Source organism: Chrysemys picta, chromosome 18 (genome assembly GCF_011386835.1).
Source record: "Chrysemys picta bellii isolate R12L10 chromosome 18, ASM1138683v2, whole genome shotgun sequence".
Taxonomy (NCBI): Eukaryota; Metazoa; Chordata; order Testudines; family Emydidae; genus Chrysemys; species Chrysemys picta.
This window is the reverse complement of record NC_088808.1, coordinates 16,635,502-16,652,979: the sequence shown is the minus strand read 5'-3', so window position 1 is coordinate 16,652,979 and position 17,478 is coordinate 16,635,502. Positions and strand designations below refer to the sequence as shown.

Here is a 17,478-nt window from a genome sequence, read left to right as displayed (position 1 = left end):
TTAAATAAAGAAACCACCCTCCTGGTATTTGGGGGAGGGGAAGGGGATGGGTAATCAGGATTAAAAAATAACCTGAGGCTGAAAATTACTCATAGTGTGATGCAAGAAGTGTAAGCTTGGGGAGAATTGATCCTGTGCACGAAGGAGGGAGCGGGGGGAATATAACCTTCTCCAAGCAATACTAATACCAAAGACCTGACAGCACATGTCAGTCAGACCTTAGGAAATCTCGTCACTCTCTGTGTTTTTGGGGGCGTGTCCTGGGCTTGATGGAACAGTGAGCGATTAAGCTTTTTTACCTGTATATCTTTCTCTGTGAGCCTCACCGTCTTTTAGTTGGGAGCTGTGGATTAACGCTGAGTGATTCTGGGAGGGAAGGTGGGAGAGATCATCAGAAAAAATGGTAAAGGAAATAGATGTGTATTTAAAGAAAAGTCAAACATACTTATCTGATCATGATCTTGAGGTCCCTTCTGCAAACCTCTGGATTTATGAGTGGGTTTATATGTAGCTAAATTCTGCTCTCAGTTACATCTATGCACCCCAACTGATTGCATTGTCTGTCCCAGAATCTGGATTCCGATCTAGTTTATCACTTTACTGCCCAGATAATACAGGAAGGAAGAAGTAGCAGCGTTAGCTAATTTTAGCTACATTTAAACCACATTTAATATAAATCAGTATCTGAGTGTTGCTCTTCGTATAGATATTCTATCGCGGTTGTGTGAAAACCTCAGCATAATTCTACTGTATATTTGTCTGTTTTTTAAATTTTAAAGGGCGCCTTTATTGTCCCATTGACTTTTAGTTTGATTTCAGAGCAGAGTTTGGTTTTAAAAGTGCTAAAGCCTCTTGTTTTTAATTTTCAGTTAATCCCACCTGTTCTGATATGCTGCACTTCACATTTCCATTCATATATACCCTTTACAATCAAGAAGTTCTATTCCTGGTGTGTGGATGGAGTCTGGATTTCTCACTCTAAAAAACGCGCCTGCATCTTCTCGCTTATATCTTTGGACTCATGTTTATTTCGAGTGTAAGATCCATGGGGCAGTGACCATATCTTTGTCTGTCTGGCATAGGGCCAAGACTACTGTTTGTGCTTTACCAATAATAAGGGGCCAGATCCTACTCTCCTTTCAAAGTCAGAAAGGGCCCTGCCTGGGTGGGACTGATATGATTGTGCTGCACAATTGGAGCAGACTTGCAATTCTTGCTCTCCCCGAGGCTAAGTGGAACCATCCCAAGAAAGCTGAAGTTGGTGCATCATCCCGTGGGTACTTTTGATCTCCACTGACTCCCCATTCGCTTCAGAAGAGAATTCAAGGTTCTGCTCCTAATGTACCTTTGGGTTGGGGCCTGGTTCCGGCAGAGACTGCCTTTGAGACCCTCCAAGACAGCTACACTGCACAGGTATTTGAAATGCCCCAGATTTCACCTCAGATGCTGGCAGGGTGGGGAAGTGGTGGTGGTAGGGCTCCACTCGGGGCTTCCTTTCTAGAAGAGATCAGGCTAAGCATGTTCAGATCCAAGTTGAAGACACACCTTTGCCTTAAAACCTTTCCCCAGGGACAATGCCTGTAATGAAAAACAAAACAGCAAAACTTCCCTGCCCATCCAAATTCTCATTCCTCTGTAACCCAGGGGAGCAGAGAGAAAAACACCATTTGTTCTGGACTCGTGCTTCAGCATAATTTTGTTCAGTGCTTAGATGCTAAGGTAATAGTGCCTTATAAATACCTTTGATGGAGAGATGCTGCACAGGCATGATTCTGCTGATCTGTGATATGGAGGGGTGGGGAGGGGGGTATTCCTTCAGCCTCTGCAGAGAACCCCAGGCTGCTGCCTGATCACTCAGGCTGTGTGACCTTGTTCCAGCATTTGACACAATGGTTGCACCTGTTTACACCTGAAGTCAACTGTTAGAAGGGATCATTGACAGTCCCTGCATTGAGAAAGGAACAGACTAGCAATCCACTGGCATGTATATGCCGTTAACTGAATCACTGCTGATACAATATAAACATAGACTGGCTGGAATGCAGAGTAATTCTACTGACTTGAATGGAGTTGCGTCAGATTTACTATGTTCTAAATGAAAGCTGGGGCTAGCCCCCTTGTCCATTCCTACTGCAGACAGCTCCCTTAAAACCAAAAGAGCAAAGAATAAAGATGGACCACAAAGTTGGACAAAAGATCCTTTCGGTGTTTGGAACCTAAATTGCATTTTATAGTGGGCCTGGCAATTGTACTAATTTATTGATGTTTCAGAACCCAAACTGTGAACAGAAAGCAAAATATTAATGAAATGTTTGTCAAGGAAAATCTTGACCCTTGGGGAAAAATAATCCGTGGGCTAGAACAGTTGTTGTCTTGTAGATGGTTTCTTTCACATGACTGATACGTGTCATCCAGCACCTGATTTCAATAGTTTTTCGTTTTAAAGCCATTGCACCAGGTTTAATTCCACTAAGAATTCTCCAGGGTTTTTATTCTTTGCTTTAAAATAGAGCCCAGGATCACAGCTGCACTTGGCAAGACGTACAGACGGCTAGTAATAAAACAGGCCCTGTTCTGAGGACCGTGGCATTCCAATTTTCAGTATATTGGGGAAAAATAGTCTTGTGGCTAAAGCACAGAACTAAGACTTAAAGCTGCTGAATTCTATGTCCACCTCTGTCACAAACTTGCTCTATGACTCCTTTGGACAATCTCGTCCCCTGCCCAGTGCCTCAGTTTCCCCATTTGTAAAATGATAATACCCTACCTCAGCAGGGTAGAGTGAGGTTAAATGTTTTAATAGTTTCAAATTACTTTGGGATCCTCTTACAGAAGGTATTATTTACATTGGAAATATACTTCATTATTATAAAGGGCATATACTCAGTGTGATGTTTTCACTAAATTGTGATTTTAAAAAATAAACTCTTTCTTTTACTGTGATGATTAAAGCTCCTGTAAAGAAACAGCTCTAAACTTCAACAACTCTCCACTTTCTTTACCAGAAGGACTCTAGTTTGGTCAGTTCCTATTTGCTAAGCTTGAAATTTCTTTTGGACTGTAGCCTTGGTTTCTTCTACTGCAGTAATTTTACCACAAACACGTGCTAGTTAATATTTTAAAATGCTGGTTAAAATTCACTTTACCATGGAGGTTTCCAGCTTCTTCCAGGTGTGAATTAGCAAAACAAATTTAAATATTGCCATTCTAAACTTGTCGGGAAGCGTTGTACTTCATTAATGTAAGAGCTGGAATCTGCTAGGAGGTACAAGGACAATTAAATATTAGAGAATGTCTTTGATTTACATTCCTGCTGTGTAAATGTAAGGAAGGTTGCTGTATTCTCTCTGCCTTCACTCTCACAAAATGAAAAGCACACCCAGTGCAAGTTGTCCTTTGATAGATTTTTAATATGATTTTAAAGAGTGTTGTTTGGCCTCATTCTTATTCAATGAGATTAATTTAAAGCACTTATCCCCTGGGTTTAAGTCAATCCATGTAGGATTTTGGACTGGGTTTGTTGCATGGGGGGGTTTTGTTTGCATGCTGCTCTGAGAGACTCCTTTCCCACTTCATTAACCCTGAGCTGGGGACATCCCTCCCAGCCAGAGCCGAGGATTTACCAAACCCCACCATTCAGATGCAAAGAAACAGCACCCTCCACAAAGGCAAGGGGGCTGCTTGACTTAATTAGTTGCTGTGCATTTTGCAAAATGACAACAATGCCCACATACTGTCAGGAAGAATAAAAAAACGACTAGGAACAGGGTCAGCTCTTGATCTGGTTTTCCTTAGGCCTGTGAGATACTGGGGGTTGTTTCTTCGAAGGCTTTTTTTCCACCACCCCATCCTCCCCTAGAGCTCTCCAGTTGTCTATTGTTGCCATTTACATGTAGATCCCTGGCCTAGCCGGGTCCCCCCTTTCCCAGCGTCCCTTGCTGTGGTCACCACTCCTGCTGCAGGGGCTGGTTGTTCTCGATCGGCAGCCGTTCACCCTGCCCGAGGTAGGGGCCCGTCACGCTGCCCCCCAATCCCCGGGCGCGGTGCTAGCGGCTGGGGGAAGGCGGGTGGGTTTGGATTGGAGCCTCCCCCGCGCCACGCTGCAGCCGTGGGGACACCGGGGTGGGGGGTGACAGATGATGGGTGCTAGACTTCGCCTGGGCTCTGTGCTGAGAAGTTTGCAGAGCTGGGGTGGGGGAGGGGATGGCGGGGAGCTAGGACTTGCTGCAGACTAGGGTCTCCCCCCATGTGCCTCTCATCTCACCACCCCCCCTTTGCACGGGAAGGGCCGCGTGCGCTCGGACGGGAACGGTGCAAGGAGCCTGGCCCACAGGTTGGCGCGGGGAGGGCGGGGGGGAGAGGGGGCGGCCCAGGGCTAAGCCTCGCAGCCCATCTGTCAGGTCCCCGGGACGGGTAGCCGCTCCCAGCCTGTCCCGGTGACCAGCTGCTGGGCTAGCTGGCTGCAGCCAGATGAGCGACACTTTTAAAGGGTGGAAACAATCCATTTTCCAAAGCGATCATTTAAAGCACTTAGGCAATTACACACTTAAGATTAGCGTTAATAATTCACCAGGACCGCGGCTAGCCCTGCGCCAGGACTCCTCCACCCACCACCCCGCAAAGTGCGGGGACAATGGGGCTGCCAGGGATGGATCGGGGCTGGCGGCTCTGCTCTGCTCCCCACATGCCAGCACTGTGGCGCTGCTTGGGTTTCCTGTGTCTCCTGGGCTGATCCGGCTTCAGTAGAAATCCGGAGTGGCTCTGGAGTAAGAGGGCCTGATTCCCTCTGCCCATGGGTAGAAATCAGGAGTGACTCCCTTGAGGTCAGGGATGAGTCTCGTTTCTCTGACACGGGTATAAATCAGCGGTGATTTCTCTTGAGCGGCTGGAGTTACAACCCAGCAGAATCAGGCCCCCTCTTTGAGTGGCCAAAATACGTTTGCCTGTGGGTGAGAATCGTGGAACCGGCCTCCCCCCCCCCCCCCGCCCCCTTTCCTTTTTCTCCTCTTTGGCTTCTTTGATCAGCCAGAATAAACAGCATACAAAAGCCCGCGAATGATCTGCTTGTTTGTAAAGAAGTTTATTTCCACATTTAAAAAAAGAGAGAGAGAGAGTTTTGTTTTGTTTTTCTTTTCTGATCTCTTTAAAGCCGAATTTTTCCTCGCAAAGTCCAGACAGGAGAACCCGGGAATACAGACTTACAAGAATCACTTACACAAATACGTCCTCGGGGTTCACAAATAAATAATTCATATACATTTTGCACACAAGTATTTACAATTTTTTTCTTAGTTACATACTTTTAAGAACTCTTGGGTTAGCATGAAAGGGCGCCTCTTACGCTACGTAACGCTGCGATCCGATAGGTGAGTTCCGAGCGGTTCATTATGGATCTGATTAGGGTACAGCTGTTGTATGTTTCATGTCAGCACATCCGGGACATCCCCCTACCTACCCCGATTCCTGCACAAGTAGAATTGTTACTTACAAAGGCCAGGACCGGATGCCCTAGCGCAAAGCCGGGCAAGGGGATGGCAGAAAGGAGAATGGATAATACGCCTTTGGGAACAAACAAACAACAATTAGAAGCCATGCTCAGGTGAGCTAGTTTATGTGCAAATACCTTTGCCTCATCCTCCCCAGTCCTTGTTCAGGCAAAAACCACTGAAAGCAGGTGTGTGTTTAGCATGAGGGAAGTCTTTTCTTCTTTCCGGGGAGTGTGTTTGTGACAGACACACGGATGGGTCACAGGTCATTTTTCAAATTATGTTCATTAAAAATAATAATCAGATTTATAACTAGCGATCGCCGTTCTGTACATAAGCCATCTCCCATCCCATGCATTGGGCTCATTGTTGGTCAAGTGGAAAGGGTTAATTAATCGTGAGCACGGTGCTAAAAGCTACTGCAAGGAACTGGAAACTCCAGCCTGCCCTGAAGTTGGCAAGGAGCTAGTCCTGTTGGTGAAATAAATCTTCAAGCCGCTATATAATTGGAACGCAGTAAATTTTTTGAGTGGAAACAAAACCTGGGATATTTTTAACTGCGTGTCTCTTGCACACAGAATCCTCAGGCATAACCCTCGTTTTGTAATTGATCCTTTAAAATGCAATGCGTCTTTTTTTTTTTAATGGCTTAGATTAATTCAGTTCCTCTCTTCAAACTAACTCCGTCTGAAAGAGGAACGTTTCTGAATTCTGCAACTTGGGGAGATTCCTTATTTATTCGATCTTTGTGTATTCTCTGACCCGAAGTCGCCTTTGTGTGTGTGGCAAACTTTAGTGCTAGAAAGCGGGGGAGGAGGTAGAAAGGCCTCAATGGGCAAAAAGATTTTTTAAAAGGCCGAAACAACTGTGTGTGTGCGGGGGGGGGGGGGGAATTATACACCGCGGAGCGGTTTAATTCTGCCCCTCTATGTTTTTAAGGAGGATGATATTCTGCAATATTGAAGTGAGCTAATAGTCTCTGTGTCTGGGCCATCACAAAGACTCGTCTATTTGTGTGTTTCCTCATCCCGTGTCCCGTCCACTCACATCCCCGGTCCTCCTCCCCCAGTTTGAACATGAAGTTTGAATTGTTGTTTGTTGGGTTCCCTTTCTCCATTGCTAGGAAGGCGAGCTCTCACCCCCTTCCCGGTTAGGTAGCGCTGACCACTAACCGCATCGAAAGAGCGCGCGCGCAGGATTTTAGCGCAAAATGAGAGCGAGAGCGCGCAAGATTTTAGCGCAAGAGGTTTTCGTTTGATGTGTTTTTCCTTTCCAAGTTTCTCTTGCTCCTTTAGGGTGAACGATGGTTTTGTGTGGTGGCTAGGCGGGTGTTGAAGTGCCAAGGATCTGGCCCGCCTCTCCCCCAGCTCGGTGTACAGTTTCTGATGGTCAGGACGGTCTACGCAAGGGAGCAGAGGGGGCCTCTTGGCTTCCTTGGCAGCGGACTTTGCTGCGGAGTCGGCGCTTCACCGCGGTTGAGCCGCTCGCGGAAGGACGCCTGCCAGGGGGGGCAAAGGTGGGGGCGGCTCGCTACCCCCCTGCAGTCCGTGAATGAGGATCCTGGGTACCAAAGGTCTCTGCAAAGCCGGGGGAGGGGCGCTGGGGCCCCGGTACAGATAGAGGGCCGCTCCTGGATCCAGGTTGGAGACCAAGCTCTGCGGGTAGAAATAGGGAGATGGGAACATTCGCTGGAGGGCCGAATAATTCCCAGCTTCGGCCAGTAGCTCCAGTCCCACCGCTGTCTGCCTCTTCCACTTGGTCCTGGGGAGGGAAGCCAAGATACGCGGGTCAGGAGAGAGCCAACATGTACAGAAAAAAACAGCCCTGCGGGCCTCGTGCAGAGCCGGGGGTGCACCCGCGCTCCTCCGGCTGAGCAGAAGTGGCCAAACCGCTGGCCTTCCACGGGCAAGAAACCTGAGCAACTCTCCAGCCCCGGTTCTCTCAGGAGCAGCCAAGCCCCTTGAGACCCATGCCACCTGTCCTGCAGTCCCAGGTGGGAGAGAGTTGCAGCGCGCACCCCTGAAATAGTTTGGGTGAAAGCTGTGGAATCTCTCACACACTCCCACGCCTGTGCTGAACCGCAGGACAACACAATCCTTGATTTGACGATTGTTTCCAGAACCCAAATCCTCTTCCCGCAGCGATTTCTTTTCCCAGCGGCCAGGAACCAGGGTGGACTCCCTGGATGTTAACTTTGCGAATGTTAACGTGAAGTGTGGGGGACAGGGCAACTGACAAGAGTATTAATTGCTCTCTATTTATGCAAGCCCAGGGTGCTATATTAGACTAGTATGTTAGCAGTAGCATGCGAACTATGCAGTACGCGCATGTGTCTATTTTATCACATCTTGTGATCATGAGGTATTATTATTATTATTATTTTATTATATTTTATTAAGCGACAAAGAGTCCTGCGGCACCTTATAGACTAACAGAAGTATTGGAGCATAAGTTTTCGTGGGTGAATACCCACTTCATCAGACGCACCATTATATATAATATAATAATTATTTTATTAGTTACTCACAAGTATATAATGTATCAGATAGTATGCCTGATACCATTTGCCTTAGCTGGAAAAATATATTCAGGCAACTGGTATCCGACATACTCTCTGCTATATTGCGTGTGCAATAATAATATGTGATCACAACACATGATAACATGTAACTGCACATACGCTGATCTATAGTGATTGGAAACATCCATCTCTAATTTGCCAGCTCAGGCAGGTGATGATCTATCTATCTATCTATCTATCTATCTATCTATCTATCTATCTATCTATCGGATGTTAGCATATGTGATGATCACATGCTAAGATAGAATTATACACACTCCTGAATAGTTCGGCACTATCTGCACTCTGATATTTGAATTCTTATTGGTTTCTAATCAGGGCGCTGTGTTATTAAAACTTTCACACAAGTACCTGAAAATCACTTAAACACAAATTAAAGCTGTGTTTAAAAAGTTCAGATTTCAGGTAAAGCTAGAAAGAAGATTGAATTCGTGCAAGGTCTTTTGGAAATCTGGAGAGAGAAATAGCACCTGAAATGTTTATAGCAGCATTAGGAGTTTAATTGAAACCAAATAAATAACCCTAAACGGGGAAAATAAACTCCCACAAGATTTGTTCTTGTCCCCCCCAAAAAAATATAAAAAACAAATGTTGTGATCGATTTCTAAATGGCAATATTAAAGCATTGATCAGAACTGCCCTGAGAAATACCCACATCACTTTCTCTTTGGGGATGGGAAATAGTTGGCTAGTTGGGAGATTTTATGTAAGAACAGAGCAGCCCCTCCAAGGAACACGCGACGCAAGGGTGAAGGCGGGACGCACTTTGACTAGGCAGCGGGTCATGCTGAAACCCAGGCGTGTTTGCTGCTGGTTGTGTGGCGATGACGCTTATGCTCCAAGCAATGACCAGGGCCGGGGTCGGAGGCCGGGACGCGCACGCCGGGGCGGGCGGCGCGGGATCAGCTGAGCGCATCAAACGTCTCGCGCCTTTGGCAGTTTTGTCGCTGATGCGCTAGACCTATTTCCACCCTTAAATTATTCATCATAATAATAATTGTGTAATTACTGTAACGGGCGTTAATTATTGATGCCCGGGATTTATTATTCATGGGCCGATGTGTTGTGCTGTTGTGTTGATCGAAAAGTGCGTTTCTTCCTTTTTTCCTGGACGGTTGTTTGCGGGGGGGATTCTTTGGCTGCCTGAATGGGGGGGCTGGGAACAGGACCCACCAGGATAGCACCCGGGGGGGGGGGGGGGCACAGGAGGCAATTGTTGTTGGTGTTTTGTTTTTTAAGCAAGTAACTATCACAAGGAGACTAGGAAGGCACGTGTTGCTTCCCTAGACCGCGGCGTCGCCTGGTGTGAAGGTTGCTCAGGGCTCTCTGCCTTTCCAGCCCCGTGTGCCCCTGGCAGGGCGGTTCATCTTCATCCTTATTATCCAGCCGAGGGGGGGGGGGGGTTTCTGCTTTCACGCAGACCCAGGTATTGTCACCCATTGCACCCCCACCTATGTAGTCACCCGGCTGGTATTTGGGGCCAGGGCTTCCGGGGCTCGCGTTTTTCATTGTGATTTTATGAGGAGTCCGTTCTAGGAGCGGCTTCCAAACTGCCTCCTACTGTTGGGTCGGGCCCGATCCTGCGCTGCTTTGGAGACCCCTTGAAATCAAGGGGAGGGGGGTTCATGCAGGGTTACCCTTGGGCTACCCTTCGGGGGCAGAGTTCTTGAGTAGCAAAGTGACCCAGGAAGTTTGTCTGTCTGCACGTGGGTCAGATTCGGTCCAGGCCAACCCCCTTTTCTTGGCGCCCAGCCAGGCTGCTGGTCGGTCCACGGGTGGATTTCCTTGGCTCTCGCTCGGAGAGGTTTTGTTTGAAAGATAAGGGTCTGTCTGTCTTCTGTGGCTGCTATTTTTAAACCTGCCAAAGTGGAGGCGTCCGGCGGCGTCCGCAAATCTCCGCTGTTCACTGCCACGCCGCGGCAAGGAGCGGGCCGCTTTCCCCCGCCCACCCCCTCGGGCCTGGCCTTTGCAGCCTGCATTCAAACCCATCCTTTTACCTTTACCCAATAAAACCGCGCTGCAGCCTCTGGGCCTCGCTCAGCACCGCTGTCTTAGCTGCTCTAGCCCGGGCCCTGGCACCCCAGCTAACTGTGTGTCCCCTCCCCAGCCTTTCAAAACTTCCCGTTCGGATGCGCTGGGAAACCTGGGGGCTTTCAGGGACTCTCTTCCAAGCCACTTCCTAGTGGGTGGGTTTGGGAAAGCCCTGGTGCATCTCTGCGGGAGCTGCTGTGGGCCCAGAGGCTGCCCCCAGAACTCCCCTGGGCGGGTGGGTGGGGGAATCCGGGAGATTTGCACTGTGTTGCCTTTACCTTCTGTTCTGGTACCACGTTTTCACTTGGGTGTCAGTGAGGTTGAGGGAGGCCGCCAGCTCCATCCTGTCCTGCACGCTCAGGTATTTCTGCCTCTCAAAGCTCCGCTCCAGCTGCGCGAGCTGGTGATCGGTGAAGGCGGTGCGAGCTTTGCGGGGCTTTTTCAGCCTCACCGGGGGGCTGTCCCTGGAGCTGGAGATTTCTCGGTCCCCTTCTTCTTTCACTAGAGGGGGAGAAAAAATGCACGTCGTGTCAGGACAGAAAGAGAGGGGATACAAAGCGGCGCAGGGTTGCTTCCTTGCAGGAGCAGAGAGGCTCAGGCAGAGAAAGAAATAAGTCTCACACCCACACCCACACCATTGTTTTGCAAATGCAAGCGGGCGAGTCTGCCCTGAGTTTTGCCTTTTCTCCTAGGCCCTGGTTGTTCTGTGATCACTGCCGCAGTTTGGCTCTGGGAGGTTGGTGATGGGATTCGAATGTGATGGCGCTCGGAAGGAAGGTAATGCAGAAGAAGTTGGAAAAATAAGAGCAAATGCTGGGCATGACCGGATATGAGAATAGTAACCAATGGTACATGTTTCGTTTGAATACCAGAGATGCAGTTCGAAGAGAGAGAGAGAGAAAATTCCTGGGGGAAAGGCTGATATAGATATAGATATATAGATACATCCCGGATTGACCCGTATTTTGTCTTTTAGTAGAAATCCTAATTTTTTAAAAAATAATTCTCTTTGATTGAGTTCCTTTACATTTCCTCCTCCGCTGTCATGTCTGACAACGGAGTTTCCCCATCCCCTCTAGATTTCCCCCAGTCAATCCAACCAATGTTATTGCAATGATGGATTGGTTTATTCTTGTACAGGAAAAATCAAGTGTGGGAGGGAATCTGGATTGGCTGACCATAAAGTTGAGGCGCTGTAGATTCTTTGTTAGTGTGGAGCTTGTTAGCGCTGCCTACTTTTTAATTCGTGTAATGCGTAAAAAGAGCCACTTTTCACTGACAAATTATTGTTAATATACTGCAAAGAAATGCATCTGTATCTGCATAGGGCAGATGGCGCACAGACATAAGACAAATGGAATTCTTAAAGGGGTAGAAGGAAATATTTGAGAAGTGGTGCTGTGAGGCCGTGCTTTTGCGATGATTTAACTTTTAAAATGCCTAATGAGATGTTTTCTTGATGGTTCATTAATGCAGGAAAGTCTCTGTTTCTATAATATACATACAAGCAGATCAATATATTACAGAGACGCTGATGGCTAGAAAGAATGATTTACACCAGAAAACATCTGTACTAGATTGGAAAATCTAAGCAAGAAAAGCTCTGGTTTTTTCCCCCCCTCCTTAAAGAGATTATGTAACAAAAAGCTTCAGTTTATATAAATTGGCTGCATTAGGTTTTTACAGGGGTTTATGGTAAATTTCATTGTGAAAGGTTTTAGAAGTGACAGGGCTGTAGTTGAATGCGAGTTGATTTCTCTCTGTAGGAAGACAATAATCCGGTTAATTGAGCCACCAGGGAACGAAACCCTTCAACCAGAAATCCAGAATCTAGCAGACCAGCTAGAGACCAAACCCACTGAATAGCTCTTAAACATGAGTTTCTGTTTCATTTATTGGCGAAACAAACACCTACCCCCCCCATCTTCGCCCCCTCCAAAAATAAAATAAAATATGGGCTGTGGAACCAGTAGCCTGTGACTTCTGCAAAGATGATAGTTTGGAAAACACCCTTTCAATGGAATCTTCACGATGTTTATTTCAGGTCTCAGGGTGAAGCGATCGGGGAGAAACTTTGGGGATTATTTGATTGGTCATTAAAGTTATTGCAGAGGTAGCTGGATTTCCTTAGACGTCCATTGGAATTTGGGGGGCAGGATCTGAGCCAAACATTATTAAAGTTTGGACTTCGAAAAAAGTTAATTGGTAGAAAGAGAGAGAGAGAAAAACGACAGTTTGGAATCGATTGTTCTCCCGGCTTCCCAGAAAGCCCTGTTTAGCCACTGAACTTCCCTTTGGATGTCAGTCCAACTGAATACAAAACAGTTTCTCTGATTTCCTCTACGACTAGTCAACACAGCTTCAAAAAAGGTTTAGCCCATTATTTAGATGAGGTGAGGAAGGTAAAATAAAACACCTTTCTTAACAGCTATTTCTTTGAAAAGCTGGCTCGGTTATTAAGGGCGTTTTTCTTATACATATCAGGGTTTTTTTCCACCTCACTTTAAAAAGCTTATGGTTTGGCTACATAGAAACTCATGGGAAGCGTTTGTTTTTCATCTGGGCTCAATCCTGAAACCCTAAGGAGCAAAGTGTGCCCGCACTTTTTAAACAAAAATCTCCCATTGAAGTCGGTAAACTCTGCCTGTAAAGCTATGGCATAATAGAGCCCTCAGTCCTTATTCAGGCTTATTTAAATCCATGGGAAAGACTGACTTAAAAACGGAGTAAGGGGCCCTATCTTTGGCAGCGGGCCTTATATTTTTAAACAATTAAACAACTAGTTGCTTGTTACCATTTGATGCATTAAATGTATTTCCGTCCAGCTGTACTTTATTCGAATGTGAACAGGCTACGAGTTTCTCCTGGTAGGGAAGGGGAAAGCCGGCCTTGACTGCGGACTTCGCCTTGCACTGAGGAATGGCTGGTTAGTGCTGGTTGCCTTTTATTAATTATTATTATTGTTAATTATTATATATGATTTAATCGCTTACTATGAAATGCAATTTGTCAGCTCCCGCTTGCAGGCAGCCTGGCTTTGATAAGAAATATTTCGTGGTAAAAATTGGTTTGAAACATTTCCTGTTGAGGATCAAATCTCTCTCTCTAGTTCATATTTACTGCTTTAGGGGAGTTACAAGAGTGCCCTTATTTTTCTACCTAGTTTCTTTCGCAGCTTGGCAGTTTTGAAAAGAGAGACAGGATTTACAAATAAAGAAAAAAAAGCTGGTAATGTCGACTTCCATTTGATCACCTTCCTTCAAAAGACTGGAATCAATTTCTGTTCCTTCCCAGCCCAATTTCTGTTCCTTCCCATTTCGCTTCGGCTTATTGTGCGAGGAATGAGAATATAAAACGCAGCTTCATTTGGGCATATTCAAAAAGTTTCTGCCTAAAATATATTTTTAAAGAGGCACATTTCCCTTACTTCTCCATGAATGAATTGAATGTTTAGTTGTTGCTGTTGGTTTTTTTTTATCTGATGTAAAATAGAGGATGGGAATGAATGATAATTAAAATGGTAAGGTCAATGGGTAAAACATTTATGAAGAAAGATACAAATAAAGAAGCAGCCAAGCAAAGAAGATCAAAGTTCTCCACTTCCAAGGAAATTCAGGCCTATTTTTACCACCTTCCTTTTTCTTTCTTTCAATCACCCATAAATACAATATGCAGAAATTAGGAATGTCTGCAGCAGAAATCTTATTCTGCCTGATGTGCCAGTGTGCATTATTGCAATCAGAGCGGCGCAGACTTCAAACGGCCGCTTTGAAATGATTTGATCCCTGGTGGACGTTGTGCAGAGGTTAGAACTAGCTATTCGTAATGTTTCCGCGTTAAAAGTTTTAAAAGAAAGTGCGAGAGACCGAATACACTTGCAAGGATGCACCACCATCAGACACCCCCACAGGGGTTATACAATGTCCCTCTCAATAACGTGAAGTTAAAATCCCAGGCTCCTGCTCGTGTTTTTCACTAAGGATTAGAAGAATCTCTTTCTCTTTTCATGGTGGAGTTTACCCACATTTGTACAGCTTGGTAATATAGCTGATCCGCCCCGAACGGATTGGAGGTGAAATTAATTCTGATCACCCTGAAGTTATTTAAATAATGCCGTTATTTAAAAAAAACGCACAGCTCCCCTGCATATCTAAAAGCGAACGGATACATCTAAACGGCGGGGCAACCATTTCTTTCGGGCTCTTTTAATCTGGAAGTCGTTGGAAAGCAAAATTCCAAGAGTCTAAAGGTTAATTCTCTATGCGCGATGTACTAGTCAATTACCCTCTGAAATACAGACTGAAATTGCTAAAATAAAATATATAAATGGAGTCCTTGGGCATATACCGCTCGTGTGATTCATAATTATTCAGATCTTGACGGGGCAAGGAAATTCTGCGGGTTTAATCTAAGGAGCGGGTTCATTTGTATTTTTTTCTCCCCAAGTAATTGTAATATTCCTCAATCCGATGCTATAAATCCCCATCCTCACCCCACTAATTAAAGTTCCGCCTGATTGTTTTAAACTCAAGCTTTGTGACGTTTTCATTATTTATCCCTGATTTCTGGACTGTCGCAGGTGTAAAGAATCCACCCAGACACAACCTACGGGAGCACTAGCAAATCGAGATTCACCCCCGCCAGAAATAACAGGGAACCAAATCTCACTCCCCCCCCCCCCCGATTCTTTTCCCAGGGACAGAGGGCAAACGCTTTCTTGGATGGGAAGGGGGAGTGCAGGAAATGTCAGGCTCTTTAAAATGCCTTCACAGCAGAGCAAGGAGTGGAAAGAAAGGCTGGAGGGATGTTTTGAAAGCAAGGCATGTGGCAGCGCTAATCGCTGGCTGGGGGCAGCTGGTCAGTAGCTGGGGCTCTCGCCTCCCCTCGGTTCTTACCTTTGTACTCCGAGTCCGACGAGGCGTTGCTGTTACTTTTGTCCATTTTCTCTCGAAAGTCCTCCCCGGGTTTGGCGGGGATTCGCCCCGCCGGCTCCGGGCCGCTCTGTGCATTGGTGCTAGAGTAAGGCGCGCAGGCTGCCAGGGGCTTGCAATCGGCTAGGATGTCCCTGATTAGGAAAGACGAGGTCACTGTTCTGGATTGGGAAGGAGCCGAGCCCTGCCCCGGCTGGAGGTGAGATTCCAAGCCCACGGCCACCCCTTGCCTGGGGGCCACCGCCTCCAGGCATTCCTTCCCCGGCGAGTGGGGAGACGGGCACCCGCTGCTGACTTCGGAGCCGGGGCTTAGTTCCAGGGGGGACCTGCATTCCCCCATCAGAGGGTCTCCTTTGGGCACCGCCGGGCTCCCCGCTCGGTGGGACAGGATGGAGTCGATCCCAAATCCGTTGGAGCCTTCCATAGCCAGGCTCGTCCCCCAGCCCGAGCCGTTCGCTCACACCCGGCACCTTTCAGGCGGACATGGGCCGGCAGTCCGGACCTGGCGGGGGAGGGTGGGGCTGGGACAAGGCAAAGTTCAGCCTGGGATCCAGGGGGCCAGTTGACCAACAATTCCCGGGGGCGCGGTGCATTAAATCCACGGCTCAGCCCTTCTGCTTCAGCATCCCAGCCAGCTGCGTTCAGGGGAGAGACAGACAGACAGGCAGAAAGAGGAAAAGGATTAAAAAGTCAAAGTTTGCTTGGGGGACCCCCCCTCGATTTAATCCTAACTCTACCCTCCCTCCCCCAATACATGATCAGTTCTGAACTCCAGCGCCCGCAGGTTGGAGGGGGAGGGGGGAAAATCGATCCAAGGGGGTTTTCAGCGCCGTAACTAGGTAATAATTCAAAAATCAATGTGGGGGGAAGGGGAGGTGGGTGTTAAGGGAGGGGGGTACCCTGCCAGCACCTCGGCCGGATCCTGCTTGGGAGATCAATAATCGGGCTGGTCCAACGACGCAAGGCTGGATGGAGATTTCAGCACCTCTGAAAGCGCCTGGCTGAGCGGCTGGGAGCGGCTGCACCCATGGTGTCGAAGCGGTTGGGTCGCCCGCCTGGAGACGGACGGGGCGGTCTGAGCGCGGCTCGGTTTCAGCACCTTGGACAGAGGCACCGGCAGGCTCGACCCGCCGGCTCCGCTGGTGACACGTTCCCCTTTTAAAAAAACGAACTAGTGTCACTTAACTTTGGGTTGTTTCTTCTTCTTCTTTTTTAAGGTGCCGGGGCCACGTGTCTGAGCATCCGCGCTTCTCATTGGCTGGGGTGCTTTTTGGGTGATGTCACACACTGACTAAGGAACCTGATCTCCTTTCAGTTTGATTAAAAGAGACACTGAATTAATTACAGCCCAGATCCAACTGTTTACAGGCAATTTCCACCCTGTTTGCTTTCATTACACCATTGATGAAGCTCTTAATGGGGTTATTACCAATAGGGGGTAGGCCTGGGTTGATGTGTGGGGGGTTGTGGGTTTTTTTAACTTTTGCTTTTTCCACAATTAACTGAATCATTAGTTCCCCTCACGCTGAGAAAGTTTTTCTGCATGTTTAAAAACAAAAAACCCCGGACGAATGATTTAAATGTGCTCTCAATGCCGAAGCCGACAGGAATAGTAAGAACCCCCCCTTCTTCCCATTTAAATAGCTTCTAACAAGGACGAAGTTGTAATGTTTTAGTGATTTATTTGTAGATTTATCAGACTCTCTTTCCTTCAAACCGATTTTCGTTCTTTTTTTATTTAAAAATTCTTGCTCCGTTGCCGGGCTCTGTCTAGCGAAATGTTTATTTGCTTTTGATGGGTTTTTTTTTTAAGTAAGATAGTGCTAAAGGTTGAAAAGTTAGAAATAAAGCCAGAACTGTAATAGACCCGTAAATCGAGCAAAGGGCAGTAGAGGAAATAATAATCAAGTAGGAAACAGATCCAGATCAGGATTATCTAGCTTTTAATGAGACACGTGTCCCATCCATCAGGTAGGAAGAAATAACATACAAAGGCAGGTTTATCCTACTATGGAGTAAATGTAACAATCGATAGAATCGCGCGTGGGTGGTTCTCCTCACTGTCCATGCTAAAGAATTCGGCTGGCTTGGCTTTTCCTGCCCGTCTCAACCCTTCCACAAAAACCCACGAGGGAATGGGGCCCCATTTCTGGTTGAAATGATCTCCACGGCGGAGCGCTCACCAGCGCTCACTCTTTCCTCGCCCGAGTTTTCGGTTCAGGGGAGGCGAAGATGCTGTATCTCAGCCTCTCAAACTTCCAGAAATGCAGATGAAATAAAGGGATGGGGGGGGGGGGGGGGTTGCATTTAGGTGAGAACTCTCAGGGGGTTCCCTCCACCCCTTTCCTGGAACCACTTCCCTTCCTATTTCCCCAAGAGAAACGAACGATTTTTTTTCTTAGTTTTTGGAGCTCTTTAAAAAAAAATCTCCAGATTTCCGAAGATTTGT

General features: G+C 47.1%; 1 protein-coding gene across 2 annotated transcripts; it reads right to left on the bottom strand.

The window, feature by feature from the left end:
- Positions 1 to 5,061: 5,061 nt before the first annotated feature.
- On the bottom strand, positions 5,062 to 16,363 carry BARHL1 (BarH like homeobox 1). 2 transcript variants are annotated; one of them, XM_065572527.1, is made up of 4 exons: positions 16,015 to 16,363; positions 14,994 to 15,664; positions 10,377 to 10,599; positions 5,062 to 7,247 (listed from the first exon to the last, which is right to left on the bottom strand). In XM_065572527.1, the coding sequence occupies exons 2-4, from the start codon at positions 15,451 to 15,453 to the stop codon at positions 6,953 to 6,955; spliced, it is 978 nt and encodes a 325-aa protein (XP_065428599.1). In that variant the 5' UTR covers positions 15,454 to 15,664; positions 16,015 to 16,363; the 3' UTR covers positions 5,062 to 6,952. The 2 variants fall into 2 exon arrangements, with proteins under 2 accessions (XP_065428599.1, XP_005293347.1); XM_005293290.4 differs by having other exon boundaries at positions 15,940 to 16,231.
- Between the last annotated feature and the right edge of the window lie 1,115 nt (positions 16,364 to 17,478).